Raw genomic sequence first — 18,753 nt, forward strand, 5'->3', positions numbered from 1 at the left:
AACATGGTCTGTTGAACAAGGTTAAATTTTGGCTGACAAAAAACAGACCCCTGCCACCTAACCTCGAGGGTACAATAATGAGTGTCAGAAGGGTGGGTTGGCTGGGTTCCCTCCCAAAAGACATCTCTGGTGACCTAGTACTCGTTAGATTTAGGCAGAGACACATTGTCCCATACCTGCGTACCTGTGCACCCCAAGTGGGAAACGGCCCAATTTCAGTCTGGGATTTGCATGATTTTTACCCTAGAATGCCGTGCATCCCCACATCTAGTCTAAAGGTAGGCTGCAACATGTTAATGGGCAGAGGACTCATGTATCGAGCGGCCGTAGCTTTCCCACCTATACCCGACAGGAATCATTGTTTTATAGCCCTAAGTATTGGAACCCCTATTAATTACTGTTTTATTTAAGCTTAACCTGTGTAAAGTACGCTATAATTAAGATATTTATCCCCACAGGTCTGGCAAAAGTTTTTTTTAACTTGCAGATATTATGTGTCATTGTATGTATGTTTTTACCTATAACTGATTTTAACTGTACGCTTTTATGATTTTAAACCAAAATCGAATAGAGCTATACTGACTCACTCATATGACACTTGACATTACTGTGAGCTTTGGCTTGGAACAACTGGATCACAAAGGTAGGTATTCATCAATGACTGGGTTACTGACCATCCACAAGCTTGAAAGTGCCTACCATCGTAATTTGCCACCCCCGTTGGCCAGGCTGCGAGCACTGGAGGTCATTACCTATATCTCTGGTGGGCCGAGCCGCTCTTCAAAATGCTGGCACTCCAGCGCTTTTTGTATATCCTTCAGAACAGCCCAAACCGAGTCCCATACACATACTTTGCAGCAGTGGAGGGGGAGGTACGAACGCTGCCGTGGGATGGCAGGGCCCCTAGGGTGGCACTGAAAAAACGAACCAAAAGTTGGCACGACTGAGGAATAGCGCTTCCAGACCTCAAGCTGCACTATTGGACCTCACAGATGGTGGCTGTGAACCATTGGATATACTTCCCACCTACTGACCCGGCCTATGCCCTGAATAGGTACCAGACAGACAGCTCGGGCTACTTGGGGGCCCTATACTCCGACACTATGAAAAAGAGATACATCGGTCCAACATTACACACGATAAAGATTTGGCACCACTTTAATTCACGGTTGGGCTGGGCTAACATCCTCACCAAGGTGACACCACTGTGGTATACTCAAAGATTGGGCATGCTGTGCTACCAACAAGGGTTTGATAGATGGGACAGGATTGGAATATCAGTGGTTAAAGACTTGGTTAAAAAGGTCTCGATACTTAAATTTGAGGACCTCCAGAGGCATTACAAGATACCTACAGGGGAGGTATTTAGATACCTGCAAATAAGACATGCCTTACAAGCGGTTTTTCCAAGCTTTGAGGACATACCGGATTCAACACCACTGGAAGACCGCTTGCTAGATGGGCCTCTACACTCTAATGCCATATCGTAATAACTTTATTTCGATACAGTACGTATCATAAAAGCGATACAACATCAGATAAAAAACAGTACAGAATACATAGTATAAATACCTTAGGGTTTAAAAAATAAAAAGCAGTAAGAGCAAATGTGCAAGTAAGGATATCATTCGGCATATATACACCAGTTTGAGATACAGTTTGTCAAGGGGCACTTTACTGGAGCAGCAGCTTCCTTGAGGTTCTTATGCGCCAAGCCCAACCTAGGAATTTTGCCATATCTTAAATGTACAAGAAACTTAGTAATAATATACCTGATAGCTTTGGCAAGCTTAAGGAGCAGTGGGAGGGAGACTTGGGATCGATTGATGAGGAGGGTTGGCGATCGGCCCTTATGTCACCTAGGGAAGCAGCCATCACACTTAGATTTAGACTGATACAGCTTAGGATTTTGCATCGGTCCTACATGACAGGGATAACCTTAGCTAAAATAGGCACAAGACAGGACAACCTCTGTTTGAAGGGCTGCCGACAACCGGCTACCATCTATCATATTCTTTGGGAGTGCCTGGCTGCTCATCACTTCTGGGAGGAAGCCACAAATCATATATAGACTGCACTGGGAAAGATGGTAGGGCTGACACCGCAACTGGGCTTATTAAACATCTGGGCAGCCACCGACCTAACTGAAATCGAACAACAGCTAGTGACGCTGGGATACATGCTGGTGAAGAGGGGACTGGCGGTGGGGTGGGGTGGGGGGTCGCATCGCCTTCAACATCTCTATGGATGAAAGAATTAGACAGAGGCATAATTGCGGAGAAAGAAGTTTTCATAACCCCGGGGTGCCCGAAAAAATGGGACAGAAAATGGACCAAATGGAATGTTTATCGAGGTGACATATGTATATCCAGTAGTGGAGTTGGAAGTACGCATACTGTACCATGATGTGAGTAACCAGTCAATATTATCAATCGGTAATTTCTGTATGATTGTCACCAAGTTTAATAAAAATATTTTTTAAAAAAAAAAAAGAAAGTGCCTATCAAGTGGCCGTAGGAGGGAGAAGTAGTGCTGATTGTGACAAATAGTTTTTTCGTCCCAGGCATGAGAAACCATTACTCTCCAGTGCACTACCTTTTGTCAGAAAGAAGGGCACCGTTTTCATTTTTTTCTTTTTCAGATTTTTTCACCTGCCATCAGTATGAAACTTGTACTGTTCACTTTGAGAATTTAGGGTCTTGTAAAAACACACATACCTGGCTGACAGAGCTCAGATCCCACAGTAAGTATGCGGGGGTAAGAGTTAACTCCTTGCCATCAATAGTCATGTTCTTTTTGGCCTGTTGGCTCAGTTCGTGGAATCCCCTTGGGTTGTTGAGCTGAAGGAGTGCTGTGCTGGCTTCGGAATACAACTGCAACTACAGGCAAGAAAACACAACAAGAGAACATCTTTAGAGAAGCACTTCCTCAGAGAGAGAGAGAGAGAGAGAGAGAGAGAGAGAGGGGAAAGAGAGCGAGTGTGTCTTTGTGTGTGTGTGGGTGTATGTGTGCACTCTATGTGCATGGGTCAGTCTCAATTTGTCTGTACTCTGGTTGAAATTCTTGTGCCCGAGTGCACGGTGTGGCTCCTCAATTGGAGCAGAGAAGCGTCGCCCCACTTAAGCGCCACCAGAGCCCCGGAGATGAAAAATAAAATGGTAATTAATTACCATTTTGTCATCAGCCCTTCCTAAACCGAGCGTCGGGCCGGGACGGGACCGGCTCAGTAACAGCAGGGAGGAGTGGTGGGCAGAGTGCTGCCTTTGCATTTATTAAGAACGCATATCTCTTTGTCTGGCTGTCTTGCGATGACCAACCAGACATATGCGCTTTAAACCTCTCAACTTAGTTGTCTTAAGACAGCTGGGTTGAGAGCAAGTGCAGGCCTCTAGTACGCTGGGGAGCACTGAGGCAGGCTGCTCCCACCAATCAGGGAGCTGCTCACATGCTGGTAGAGCAGACCAGGATTGGTCGAGGCATTTTTCTGTCTCAGGAGAAGAGGTCCGGAGTGAGTAAGACCTCTGTCATGATGCGGTAAATGCTTTCTTTTTAATGAACCTTTTTTGTCCAGGCGTGCACCGACCCAGTTGCTCGCCCGTCCCTTGCACCTCAATAATGCCAGCAGCCACTGCCGGGGTGCTTGTTTTAGTCGTCATTCTACGAGTATTCCAAACTGTCCTTGCCCTTTGTCCCTTCTTGTGCCGGTCTCCTCACCCTGCTGGTCTCTTCCCTTCCCTTCCCTTCAATCCCTTCATGGCTTAGGTCACCTCCAACAGTCATGTGACCATATGTTCTCACTGTGTGGTGGGCGGAGGGTGAGAGGAAGGGGCAAACAGATGGGCAAGGACTGTAGAGGGGGGAAGTGCAAGAGGAAAGGGGAAGTCAAGAGGTGGGAAGAGGGAAAAGGGAGGCAAGCAGGGGAAAGTGAGAGCAGGAGAGAGAGGGATGAGGAAAGTATAAGAGCGTAAGAGGTGCTTCCGAGATGTCTGGGGAATGGCAGGAGTTAAGGGGAAAAGAAAGGACGAGGGAAAAAAAGGGTATAGATACGGAGAGCAAAAATGTTTTGTAATAATAGCAGTAATTGTTGACAGTTGAGATAGGCTTACTAAAGTGGAAGAAAGCATTAAAATTAAGCCAGTTAATAAAGGACATAACATCTGAGCGATACAGTGAACTGTATTTCGTAAAGAGTCCTTTGCACAGGTGCCCTATATATATGTAATGTTTTTATTGAATGTTTACGTGTACATAGTTACATTCTGCAGGTATAATAAAACATGTTGATTACAAAGAGCATCCATATCATGAACGGTTAGTGAGAAGTACAAGTAGGAAGTGAAAAGTACATATGTCATTAAGCAAGTGTCAGCAGGGTCCAGCCTATGGCAAGTATATTCCAGTGGCAGCTCTTCCGCTAAGTCGGAGGAGCATTGCCCCACTGCGCAAAAAGGAAAAATAAAATGCCAATAACGTACTGTTAATGTCATTTTATTTTTCCTATTGCATGCAGTCAACTGCCTGTGTGGGGCAAGCTGGCTAGAACAGGGGAGAAATGGTTTTCACCCTCAAACTGCGCATGAACTGTTTGGCCAGCCCCCTTGGACCAACCAAACATTTCATGCGCTCTTTGCATGTTCCTACCAAGAAGCATTACACAATCTGGTCAGGAACATTCATAGGCTCCCTGTTCCAGTCTGAGCACCAATCCACGGCGCTCAGACCAATCACCAAGCTGCATTGCAGCGTGGTGATTGGTTCAGGAGAGCCTGTGTCCCGGGTGCTTCCTTCTGCTGGCGGACTGCAGACAGGAAAAGGAGATGGCGTCCGGCTGTTCCAAGGTAAGTGTTTTTTGTTGATTAACCCCCCCACCCACGACCATCCGGTAGCAGCCACTACTATTGTGTCCCATACTGTGTTGGTGCAGTATCACTCACGAAACTAGCTACTAATACATAGGGAAGGATTTTGTAATGAGAAATAAAGAAAATGCAAAAGGGGTCAAATATAGGGAGATTGCTTGTGCTGGGGCATGCACTACGGAATGGATGTTTTGGAATGGGATACCATTAAGATTGTCTGCGGACAGGGATTAAGAGCGGCTGCGTGCCAAGTGTTGTGGCATGTGATGACTGGTAGGGGGGCCTCGTGCGTAGCGAACAATGCTGGATGCACAGGACAGAGTGGGCAGTTGATGGGCCGAACAGATGGGGGAGAACCTGTGGTAGTGCCACTGGTTGTAGGGAGCAGTTCATAGGCGCAAAGTTCAGAGATCATAGCGCAGATTTACGCAAGCATACATAGTTCAGTAATATACTGGGGAACTTTCCGCAAACAAAAACAAAATCTGCAAAATGTTGTTCTTCACTCAAAACCTAAACCGTATTGTGACAGGAAGCAGGACAGATTACAATGTTCAAATGGATGAGCAACAGAACAATTAGAGGTGTTTCTGAAAATAAATGGCAAATAAATGCGGTGCGGGGCAATGGTAAGGTGCAGACAAGAGCCCTGACATTAACATTAGCCCAACAGTTCAGGTCAAAAGGAAAAAATAATGTGAAAATAGACTGGACAGCAAATCCAAAAAAAGTTAGGTATAAAACTGGGCGAGGCCATAGACCAACCAAATTAGTTACAGCAAAAAGCATTTGCTTGTATTTATTTATTCACCAACACAAATCCATATAGCAGACCCATAAAATTAGCTCGCAGTAGATTAACTTCCTTTTCTGAGGTAGGATATGAAGTAGAGAGAAATAAAGTTCTTGTAATAGGCACTTTAAAAAAACAACCCTCTATAACTTCTAATCACAGATTCCGAAATTGACTAATGAGAAAGCAGAGGTGCTGTATTTGTAAAAGTCCTTTCACATTACACTGCATCGGGACTGACAGAAAAAGGATTGAATCGTTGTTTTTGAACGTACTACCTCAACTCGCAAAACTGTAGAATAGAAGAATCATCCACCTTCCCTGGCAATCAAAAAATGGTGAACAAAGTCTGGACCACACTTCATGTAAGAGAACTAACTTGATAACCCACTGCTTTGCTAGGGCTTCAAGCAGGTTGCTGGGACAAGTACAAAACAAAGTTGTATAGAGTACAAAAGATGAAAAGTAGATCTGGTGGACGGCTGTGGAGCAGGAGGAAGGTTGCTGTTACAATTGTCAAAAGTCTTCTGTAATGAAAAACTTAAGAAGATTGTTAGAAATTGGGTTGAAGGTTGGCTGAGCTATGAGCCCTAATAAAGCAGCAACCACAATCCTAGCCAGGCTAAGAAACAGCCAAACCCTAAGTTAACCTGTGCTTACTGTCAGGTAGCCAGGCACAGAGCAGGCAGGCTTAGCTTTCGTGGTAATGTGTAAAACATTTGTGCAACATAAACAGTAAAACAGTGAAAACACCACACAAAAAGATCCCACACCAAGTTAGAAAAACAGAACTTAATTTAACTCCTTCGCAGCTAGGTCTATTCCCCCCTCCCCACATCCCCCCTCCCCGTGCTAAGCCTTTTTCGGGGGTTTTTGGGGTACTTTGTGCTTCAGCCCATGTAACTTTTTGACCAGATAAGCTATCCAGGCAAAATTTGGGTCCTTTTCTTCCAACATCGTGGGGTTTTTTAAGCTACCCAGGGTTTGTTGATTACCCTGGAGGAAACCCAGATATTAGCCAAAATACAGATACATTTAGAGTTTTGGGGGGAAAAGGTGCTGCAGAAGATAGAGTCTGTGTTTTTCACTGTAAATGGTATCAACAAAGGGTTTGTGGTGCAGCCTGAAATCACCATCTTCCCAGCTTTCAGGAACTGACAGACTTTTGTAAGAAAACCAAAAAACTTTTACACAGTTTTGGCATTTTACTGGGACATAGCCTATTTTTGCAATTTGTTGTGCTTTTAACCTCATTCCAGTAAATGGTGATATGGGTATGAAAGCAATAATGGATCCTGGAAAGCTACACATTTCAGAACAATAGACAAAATTTTGAATACAGCAAGGGGTCATTTGTGTAAATCCTTCAAGGTATTATTATAGAAACTAACAGCTGAAAATAGGAAGAATTGAAAATGAGTTGAAATAAATAGCCATTTGTGCCAACGTTTTCACCTGCAACTTCTTCTAAGTATGAAGGATTTTTTAAAGCAATATACTGTTAAATCCGCTGGCCCCTACTGGTTGTGTGAATATATAGGACTTGTAGGTTCACCAAGAACCAGAGGAACCCAGAGCCAATAACTGAGCAGCGTCTTGCAATGGTTTTTTATTGTGTACAGGGTATACAGCAATTCATTTGGGGAAAATAAAAACAGTGAAAAATCGGTCTGAAAGGCACCTATGTATTTCTGAAAAGGGAACAAAATATAGAGTTCAGAAACAGTAGCTATTTGCGCATCTCCAAAATTGTGGGTACCCATACTAGCATGTGAATTAAGGGACATTTTTCAAAGTGACTTCTTTTTTTACACATTGTCCTACATTTGGAAGGCAGGAATGCATTGAAAGTGAAGAAGCGTTAAAATCACGCTCTACCATCTGATCACCAAAAAGAGCACCTCTTATCTGTCTTGATAGCGAAAATGTCACATATGGCCCTGCCAGAGAGAACCTGAAAATATGCTTAAAACCCTCAATTTTGCTATGCATGATCAGCAAATTAAATCCCACAAATTCCCTGAATCCTGGGGTTATAGACCCAAGGCAAAGGCCAAAAAGACATGTCTTAGGGTAACAAAATGCACTAGGCCCACACTGATGTTAAACATGCATTTCTGTTGCACTGAAAACAACGTGGTAAATTGGCCTGACGTGAAGTACAGTAATTTTCCACAGCATCAAGACCTACGCCCTCTCACACGTACACAAGACCCAGCTGGTGCAGGTTGACACATCTTGGGAGGTTGACACATCGAGACTTTCCACTGAAACATTATTTTGAAACATTGCTTGCACGAAGCAAAAGCCGCAACCTCTCGCAATAGCAGTACCTATCGTAAGTTCCGCTCTCACATATATTTTTAGAAATATGTACAGGACAAGAAGTCTTTGTTTATGTTCTGCGGTCAAACATGGCCAATCAACCGTTAGGACACCTGACCGCCCCCACTGTCCTAGGACAATGCGGTCAAGCCATCTGCGTCAGAAAGTACATCAGGCCATGTTAGTTCTGTGATTTTAGGTATAAAAGATCCACCATCACAATTAGAAGGCAGAACTCTCCAAGCTGATCTTTTGGGCGGTTCTCCGGTCGACTGACTATCTGATTTGGGACTGCCAGAACCTACTCGACCAGGTGATGCCATCCTGAATAAGATAGCTTTTCAATCTTCTTCATTATCTTAACTTGCCAGGTGCTTTTTCATCCATACCCCATTCCTTGGATTTTAGGTATCAGTTTAGTATAAGATCCTCTAGGGTTCTTCTCCCTAGATAGGTGCTTAAGGGCACTAGGCCTGATAGAAATGTACTCCAGCTAAAAATTCAATTGTGCCTTTTAATCTTAGCCTCTGATATTTTATTCTTACTAGAGTACTTAAACCTGCAATAATGTTTCTCCTCAGGAGAGTAGTGTGTAGTCGAAGTATTTTCTTGAACAGGATTTAATGCCTTCTTGAAGCCTCCATTTCACACTGAACGTTATATTTTAGTAGATAGTCACTTCTGTTCTCTTTGCAGTATTTTATAAACAATTGATATCTTGCATATTTTCTGGCAGAGTGAAGCCAGGTTTTCTTAAAGAGTGTTCTTTAGCAATATGCTTCAGTGATATACGTGTGTGTGTAAAATAAACGTGCCACTCCAACTTGAAAAGTCGTCATTTCACTTTATTGTTTCTTCTTTCTCAGTGCGTTATTGAAACGATTCTCCTAACCACAGTTGTGTGGCCACACCCTAAGGGGCTCGAAAGGGCCTCTATCTACTCACCCTCTGTCAAAAGTCAATAGGTAATAACAGTTGCTCTATAATTCTGTGTTCCCCTAAGTCGCCCAATAAAAATGGTACCTCACTTGTGTTGGTAGGCCTAGTGCCCGTGACAGGAAACGGCCCAAAACACAACCTGGACACACCACATTTTTACAGTGAAAACTGACCCGTTTTTTGCAAAGTGCCTAGCTGTAGATTTCGAACCATAGCTCTGCCGGCACCTAGAGAAACCTAGCAAACCTATGCATTTTTTTAAACTAGACACCCAGTGAATCCAGGATGGGGTGACTTTTGTGGCTCTCACCAGGGTCTGTTACCCAGAATTCCTTGTACATTTCAAACTTTGTCCAAAAAACAACAACATTTTTCTCATATTTCTGTGATGGAAAGTTCTGGAATCTGTGTGGATCCACACACTTCCACCCACCACACTTTCCCCAAAGTCTTCCAATAAAAATGATACCTCACTTGTGTGGGTAGGGCCTAGTGCCCGTGACAGGAAACGGCCCAAAACACAACGTGGACACACCACATTTTTATAGTGAAAACTGACCCTTTTTCCAAAGTGCCTAGATGTGGATTTTGAACCTTAGCTCTGCTGGCACCTAGAGAAACCTAGCAAACCTATGCATTTTCGAAAACTAGACACCCAGGCCAAGCCAGGATGGGTTGACTTGTGTGGCTCTCACCAGGTTCTGTTACCCAGAATCCCTTGCAAACCTCGAACTTTGTAAAACAAAAAAAAAAAAAACATTGTTCCAACATTTTTGTGACGGAAAGTTCTGGAATCTGAGTGGATCCACAACATTCCACCCACCCCGCAACCTCCAAAGTCTTCCGATAAAAACAGTACCTTACTTGTGTGGGTAGACCTAGTGCCCACGACAGGAAACAGCACAAAATGCAATGTGGACAACACCACATTTTAACAGTGAAAACTGACCCGTTTATTGAAAAGTGCCAAGCTGTAGATTTCGAACCCCAGCTCTGCCGGCACCTAGGGAAACCTAGCAATCCTATTCATTTTTGAAAACTAGACACCCAGGGAAATCAAGATTGGGGTGACTTGTGGGTCTCTCCCCAGGTTCTGTTACACAGAATTCCTTGCAAACCACAAACTTTGTAAAAAAAAAATAAAAAAACACATTTCCACCAAATTTCTGTGATGGAAAATTCTGGAATCTGTGTTGTCCACAAACTTCCACCCACCCCGCATTCTCCAAAGTCTCCTGTTAAAAATGGTACCCCACTTGTGTGGGTGGGTCAAGTACCCGCGACATGCAAGGGCCCAAAACGCATGGTGGAACTATCAAAGTTACATACAAAACAACCTGGTTTTGCAAGGGGGGCACATGGGTTTTGGCCCCGGGCTCAGGGGCCATCTAGGGAAACCTACCAAACCCACACATTTCTGAAAACTAGTCACCCTGGGTAGTCCAGTGAGGTATGGCTTGCGTGGATCCCCCAACGTTTCCCTATCCAGCAGGGATCCACTAGAGAAGGGTACCACTGGAAAGGGGAGCTTTTTCCCTTTCCAAAAATACCGCACCCAAGTGTTTTGGTGCTAGGGGGGCTGAGATAGCCCCACAAGCACCGAAACATTAAAACTGAAACTAAGTTCAATGTAATGACGACAGCACGCCATGCGCGGGATCGTCATTACATTGAAGATAAGAAACAGGCCTCAGGAGGTTGGGGAAGCTCTTCCCCAACTCACGAGGCCCCCCCAAAAAAGGAAATCCCTCTGCTGTTTGTAGCAGAGGGATTTGTGCGCCTGTACACATGACGGAATGGTTCCGTCATGAGCACAAAGTGCTCATGACGGAACCATTCCATTATGAGCACTGAAAGCATTAAAAAAAATCAAACAAGGCCAAAGCATCAAACATCCAATACGTACAACTTGAGAGAATAAAATGTAAAATAGCACTTAGAAGAAATAAGCTCTTACTTGGGATATATGTTCACGCCACACCGGGACAAAGTCAACAGTTAAGGCCAACCGCGTAGAGGCACGGGCAGATATAGTGATTCCGTGAGACTCGCTGAACATAAGTACCTTCATCCTGGCTGTGTCCATGTCGAAGATGCGCGCCACAGCCAAAGCGATACAATGAGCTAAGAGCTGCGATGTGGAAATTCATCAGTCTCGTCGAGGATGCTGCCGACGGTGACGCAAAGACCTTGTACAGTTGTGGGTCCGAAAGGCGATTTGTTGGGGCCAATCCATGCAGCAGAGGCAATGCACCGGTTCTGGTCACGCAACAGGAGAGATGCACAAGCTCTAGTCCCTGCAACGCTGAAGCTAGTACCTTTAACCTCACTTCCAAGGGCCCATGGCTAGGGTGGCACCACTTGGCAGGGCAAACTCACAGATGGCAGAGTCCAGGTGAAGAAGCAGGTAAGTGGAAGTATTTTATGGCCCTGAGACTTCAGATCAGGAGACCAGCAAGCTAGCCCTTGGAGTCACTCCTTGGGTTCAAGTGATGCAGGTCCAGTCCTTCTCACCCATGCAGGAAAACAGCAGGCAGCAGGGCAGCACGGCAAGGCAGCAGTCCAGGAATGCAGCAGTCTAGCAGTGTGGCAGTCTTTCAGCAGCACAGCAGGCCTTCCTGGCTGAGTCTTCATAGGTCTAGAAGTGCAATGGAGTGGTTGTGTCTGAGGTCCAGGACTTATACCCAGGTATGCCTTTGAAGTGAGGGAAACTTCAAAGACAAGCCTTTGAAGTGCACATAGGTCCTCCCTTCGTGCCCAGGCTTCAGGCTCACTACAAGAGGGTTTGGCGGCCGCCAGTTTGGTAAGGTCAAGGGATCCCAGGCCCGGATAGTAATGCCCAGTATCAATGTAGATCAGTGTGAAGGAGCTCACTTGAGGCACTGGACTTTTCCAGCCTCAACAATAGAACTGTGGAGGGTGATTTTGAGAATAGACCCCTCCTTCTCCTATTATTTGTTGATAAAACCGAGATATCAAATCCTTCTTGGATGAATGTTTTTTATTTTTTGATCCTTGTTTAAAAAAGCCCTTTGTGAAGTTCAATACAGTGATAGCATCCTTGTTTGTCAGGAGACTTTAATAGCGTTTTGCTAAAGCTTCACAAGCTGACACGTGGTTCACTCATCAAGGTCATTTGGACCTGGGCTTTCTCAAGGCTCATAATTTATGAACAAGCGTATATGCATTCCATGGTCTTTAAACAGGTCATCATCACCCAATACCTAGATTGTCTAAAGGTTAGCGAGCTGTTGAGAGTGCAGTTGGTGGTAGGTTCTGATGGTAAACGGTCGAGAAGTTTGTCTATTCTCTTTATTCCACAGCACTAGGAAACGTATGGTCAGTAAAGCTGAAAACTGTTTCAGGCAGACCATGGCACATATCACGTGGACGCTGTCCCTTCGGTTAACACAAATACATAATATAAAAACAGCCAGGTATGATTTAATATGGGGTTTTCGTGGGCTGGTATGTGGTGCTCGCGGTATTGGGCGGGGCTCAGGCCCAAGAAGCTTGTTTCTGGGCTGGCTGCCTGTCCCCAATGCTTGTTTCACGATATTCGACATTAATAGAGCTATACAGTAGTGTGAAGATAGAGGTCAAGGGAGGGGCGTAAGGTTACTCACTACTAATTATGTCATAAATTGGCACCATTATTATTTACATTCGAAGTGCTGTTTTCAGACCTTAGCATTACAATATCTGATTTCAAATGAATTGCCTACTGAGGCACAGGAAAAAGGTCAACTGCCCCTGTTCTGCTGCCAAGATGAAGTTCAGTTGCCAAGGCCTTGGAGCCGTCCATCACATCATATTAGAGGCATGTCGTGAAATATCACATCCTCAATTAACGCCCAAATAGGGGTAACGTGACAGTCTGTCGGGAAAACACAAGAATCAAAAGAGTGATCTAGAATTCTTATATTTACTTAATAAAAAGTTCTGTAAAGGGTTGCGCAATTCACCTGGGCCATTTCAGAGTGCTGATGTAGTGCTTCATAAAAGCAAGTGCCAATGGCTAATTAGCAAATTAAACATGTACCGTAGAGGCTTCCATTCGACGCTGACGAACTTTCATGACCCTGTGTCGTCTCACCGCTCTGGAGTTTCCTGTCATCACCTCACTCGGTGCAATGTCAGTCACCTGCGCTAAGAACCAAAACACGAAGCCTGGAGCATGCCGAGATATAATAAACGTGTTGACAAACACTTGGCAGTAAATCACGCGAAGGAACTCTTTCGCCACCCGCAGAAATGTGCATTGCCTCAAACAACCCCGGCGCCATGACACCACGCCTGGAAACACTTCGCCTTGTGAGATCTGCTTACAGGGTCGGGAACAGTGTGACCGTGAGCTGTAAATCGCACCTTGCTCATAAAGGACCATTTACACCTTCTTCGCTTCCTCCCCGAACTGCCACGGGTATTGGTTACCCTCGGCATACTGGGTTCAGTGTCCGGGTTATCTTCGACAGACATTACACGGTGCTTAACTGGAGCCGGTGGGAGCCACCAGCACTCTATTCAGGGCCCAGACACTTCTATGTCCTCATCAGACGTTTCCCGAGACAAAGGGGGGTTGCACACAGATGCGCAACTAGAGCCAAATTTCGGGGGGGGGCGGCAAAGAATTTTTTTCGGGGGGGCTGAATAGTTAAGCAATAGTAAAGACATATGTCTAATATTATGCATATTTTAAAATACACAAAAATGCATATTTTAATAGTGCCAATGTAGTAGAATGCCCTACTTACACATACTAGGGTAGGCCTCGCAACTGTTTAAGGTAGGCCTCGCAACTGTTTAAAGCAGCATTGGTAAGAAAGAGGTTCGACGCTGACGAACTTTCATGACCCTGTGTCGTCTCACCGCTCTGGAGTTTCCTGTCATCACCTCACTCGGTGCAATGTCAGTCACCTGCGCTAAGAACCAAAACACGAAGCCTGGAGCATGCCGAGATATAATAAACGTGTTGACAAACACTTGGCAGTAAATCACGCCAAGGAACTCTTTCGCCACCCGCAGAAATGTGCATTGCCTCAAACAACCCCGGCGCCATGACACCACGCCTGGAAACACTTCGCCTTGTGAGATCTGCTTACAGGGTCGGGAACAGTGTGACCGTGAGCTGTAAATCACACCTTGCTCATAAAGGACCATTTACACCTTCTTCGCTTCCTCCCCGAACTGCCACGGGTATTAGTTACCCTCGGCATACTGGGTTCAGTGTCCGGGTTATCTTCGACAGACATTACACGGTGCTTAACTGGAGCCGGTGGGAGCCACCAGCACTCTATTCAGGGCCCAGACACTTCTATGTCCTCATCAGACGTTTCCCGAGACAAAGGGGGGTTGCACACAGATGCGCAACTAGAGCCAAATTTCGGGGGGGGGGGGGGGGGGGGGGGGCGGCAAAGAATTTTTTTCGGGGGGGCTGAATAGTTAAGCAATAGTAAAGACATATGTCTAATATTATGCATATTTTAAAATACACAAAAATGCATATTTTAATAGTGCCAATGTAGTAGAATGCCCTACTTACACATACTAGGGTAGGCCTCGCAACTGTTTAAGGTAGGCCTCGCAACTGTTTAAAGCAGCATTGGTAAGAAAGAGGTTCGATTAAAATGTGCTGCAGCACACTTTGAATGTTAAGTTCTTGACCTTTTCATGATCATGTTCTATTACATAAATATCATACATAGCTCTGCAAAATGTTTCTTCTTCTATCAAGTAGAGTTCAAAAATGCCGGTTTAGAATTTATTATTTAGAAGAATTATGACCACATAGAAGTAGTATATATTTTGAATTTGTTTTGTTTTAACATATCTTATTTCCAAAAGATTAAATATTGAAGAAAATGTTTTTCATTATTAAAAATGTTCTGCTTTTTACATCTTCCATTTTTCACTAACACCTCATTTGCTTCATTCGAAGGATAGAAATGGAGTTCCATTCGTGGGAAGGGATGTTTAGAATAAAGACACCTTATATGGTTTTGCATTAAGAAACAACAAAGTTGAATACTAAAAGATTACTGTTTGAATGCTATGGTATCCCGTGTGAGAAACGGAGGCGTGAACCTGTTCCCGGGAAGAACCCTCAAAGATGATTGTACGAGAGGAGAAGATGCAACATTAATTGCAACATTGATTTAGACTGTTTATAATATTAGAACATTGGAATGTTGGGAGCTCCATTGCAGACAATGGAGTGCTCCCTGCTTCTACGGGCCGGTAAAGGCCCGCAGAGCAACATTCCAATGTTCTACAAAGGCTTCTCGAAGCTCGAGGGGATTTATATCCCCTCGAGCTTCTAGAACTCTTTGTTTAATTTGTTAGAACATTCTGCCCTCTAGTGGCAGCATGTTTGCCTTCGGCTCGGGCCTTTAACGATTCAGCGGGCCTTTAATAGCCGGTATAGCCCGCTACGGCGGGCTATAAGGCTATAGTAGATGTTCCAAGTATAGGTCAACGCCATTCCTTCATTTCTTTTTGCCTTTTTCCAGACTCCATTGTTGTTGATTGTGGTTGCTACTGCAGGAAAGAACTGCCAAGCCAGGTCTTCCCTGGAACGGAAACAAGTATCCTGGGACCGTTTTCGGGATCACTCCTCATGAGCCAGGCTAGCTTGTGACCTGTCCTCAGGACACCCCCGCGCCGCACGGCCCTCCAGCTGTGTGTGTGCCCCCTCGCTGCTGGTCATTGTGCCGATTTGCCGTTTTTCTCCCTGTTGGTCGCCTTGCTGTTGTTTGCTGTTTGCCCTGCTGTTCTTTTTGTTGTGCTTGTGCCTCTGTGTCTAGGTTCTTGCCTCCCCTGGGGTGGTCCCCGCTTCCCGACGCCGTGTTGTCGCGGCCCGCCCCCTTTTCTTCCGTGTCCTCTCCGCTCCCGCCTCCCAGCTGCTCCTCCCTCCCACTTCGCCTTAAATGGAGACCGCGCGGACGCGCAGCGAGCATGCGCAGCGGGCAGGCCGTTTGGGCGCCGAAGGCGCGCCAAACGCAAGCCCGTCTGCGCCCGTCCGCGCCTGGCCACCGCTGATGCCAGACAACTCGACGGACCCATGACGCCGCCACCCTCCACGCACTCAACAACGGCCGGTACCCCGCCTGCTACCAAGCCACCCCGAAACGCACCCACGGACCCTTCGCCTGCCAAGCCTGCCGATTCACCTGCCTCCGGACCTGCACCACACCCGCCAAACCGATCACCAGCAGCAACCACCTCAAGTGCATCCTGCTCAACACCCGCTCCATCCACAGACACGCCGTGGAACTCTGGAACCTGCTCGACACAACATCACCAGACGTCGCCTTCCTCACGGAAACCTGGATGAACGCCTCCTCAGCGCCCGACATCGCCATCGCCATCCCGGACGGATACAAGATCACCCGGAGGAACCGCGTCAACCAGACTGGAGGAGGCATCGCCATCGTACACAAGAACACCATCCGCACCACGACCAACTCCGACGACACCCTCACCGCCGCCGAACACCTCCACTTCCAGATACACACCGACCCCAAGACGACCCTCAGAGGCACCCTCATCTACAGACCCCCGGGACCACGCACACAATTCAGCGAAAACATCGCAGACTTCATCAGCCCGCACGCCCTCGCCTCCTCGGACTACATACTCCTAGGGGACCTCAACTTCCACCTGGAGAACAACGACGACAGCAACACCACTACCCTGCTGGACAACCTCGCCAACCTCTGACTCAAGCACTCAAGCAACTGGTGAACTCCCCCACCCACTACGCCGGCCACACGCTTGGCCCAGTCTTCTCCTCCAGCAAATACATCTCCTTCAGCCACTCCACCGGACTTCACTGGACTGACCACAGCTGCGTCCACTTCAGCTTCAGAAGGACCACGACCCACCACCACCCGCAACAGGCCCCTCACAGGAGCTGCAACAAGATCACCGCCGACCAGCTCACTACCTCCCTCAGCCAGAACCGCCCGCCTGCACAACGGACCCCAACGAAGCAGCCAGCAACCTCACACAGTGGATCACCAACTGCGCAGACGACCTCGCACCACTGAAGACCCCTCCCAGCAGACCCGGCAGCAAGAAAGCCTCTTGGTTCACCGACGAACTTAAGAACTCCAAGAAGAACTGCTGCACCCTCGAGAAAGCCTGGTGCAACAACCAGACCACAGACAACATGACTGCCCACAAGCACGCCACCCGCAAACACCACCAGCTGATCCGCACCACCAAGAAGACAGCATTCAAAGAACGACTGAACAACAACGCCCACAACAGCAAGGAACTCTTCAGCATAGTCAAAGAGCTCCCAACCCCAGAGCCGGAAACAACAACATCACTCCCTCGCAAGACCTCTGCGACTCGCTCGCCTCGTTCTTCCACAGCAAGATCGCAGACATACACAACAGCTTCGGCATACAGACCACACACCCAACCTCCGAACCAACGTCCCCCACCACCACTCTCTGCGCCTGGACCCCGGTCAGCACCGAAGACACCACCCGCACGATGAACACCATCCACTCCGGATCACCAACCGACCCCTGCCCCCACCACGTCTTCAACAAGGCCGATTCCATCAATGCACCCCAACTCCGGGACATCATCAAAACCTCCTTCAACACCGCCACCTTCCCGGAGATCTGAAAGCATGCCGAGCTCTGCGCCCTCCTGAAGAAACCAACAGCGGACCCCACCGACCTCAAAAACTTCTGCCCCATCTCGCTCCTCCCTTTTCCCGCCAAAGTCATCGAGAAGACCGTCAGCAGACAGCTTGCCGCCTTCCTCGAGACGAACAGATCCCTCGATCACTCGCAGTCCGGTTTCCGAGCCAACCACAGCATCGAGACCGCCCTCATCGCAGCCACTGACGATATCAGATCCCTGCTCGACAACGGGGAAACAGCGGCCCTCATCCTCATGGACCTCTCCGCAACATTCAACACTGTCTGTCACCGCACCCTAGTGCAGCGCCTCAGCAACATCGGAATCCAAGACAGGGCACTGGAGTGGATCATCTCGTTCCTCACTGGAAGAACCCAGAGAGTCCGCCTCCCCCCTTTCAGATCCGAGGCCACCGAAGTCATCTGCGGCGTACCACAAGGATCATCACTCAGCCCAACCCTCTTCAACATCTACATGAGCCCCCTCGCAGCCATCGCACGCCAACACAACCTCAACATCATCTCCTATGCCGACGACACCCAGCTGATCCTCTCCCTCACCAACGACCGCGCCACCGCCAGAACCAGCCTACACGAAGGGATGAAAGACTTCGCCGAGTGGATGAAGAACAGCCGCCTGAAACTGAACTCAGACAAAACGGAAGTCCTCATCCTGGGATCATCGCCCTCCGCCTGGGACGACTCCTGGTGGGCCCCTGCCCTGGGCTCCACTTCCAAGCCAACGGACCACGCACGTAACCTGGGTTTCATCCAGGACTCCTCCCTCTCGATGACCAGACAAGTCAACGCCGTCTCATCATCGTGCTTCAACACCCTGCGCATGCTCCGTAAGATCTTCCGGTGGATCCCCACTGAAACCAGGAAGACGGTCACCCAGGCACTCGTCACCAGCCGACTGGACTACGGAAACACCCTCTACGCCGGAACCACAGCCAAACTTCAGAAAAGACTCCAACGCATCCAGAACGCCTCCGCACTAATCATCCTGGACATCCCCCGACACAGCCACATCTCCGGCCCCCTGAGAGACCTACACTGGCTCCCCGTCAGCAAGAGGATCACGTTCAGACTCCTCACCCACGCACACAAGGCCCTCCACGACCGGGGCCCCAAGTACCTCAACAACCGCCTGACCTTCTACACTCCCACCCTCCAGCTA

At 47.3% G+C, this 18,753-nt stretch overlaps 1 protein-coding gene across 1 annotated transcript in view; it reads right to left on the reverse strand.

The window, feature by feature from the left end:
* The window catches only part of GNPTAB (N-acetylglucosamine-1-phosphate transferase subunits alpha and beta), a 715,805-nt gene that overhangs the window by 408,221 nt on the left and 288,831 nt on the right, over positions 1-18,753 (reverse strand). The window contains exon 8 of the mRNA XM_086919157.1: positions 2,718-2,879. Coding sequence (XP_086775283.1) covers positions 2,718-2,879 — 162 coding nt within the window. The remainder of the gene's footprint in view (positions 1-2,717; positions 2,880-18,753) is intronic.

This window comes from Lissotriton vulgaris, chromosome 1_1 (genome assembly GCF_964263255.1).
Source record: "Lissotriton vulgaris chromosome 1_1, aLisVul1.2, whole genome shotgun sequence".
Classification (NCBI taxonomy): domain Eukaryota; kingdom Metazoa; phylum Chordata; class Amphibia; order Caudata; family Salamandridae; genus Lissotriton; species Lissotriton vulgaris.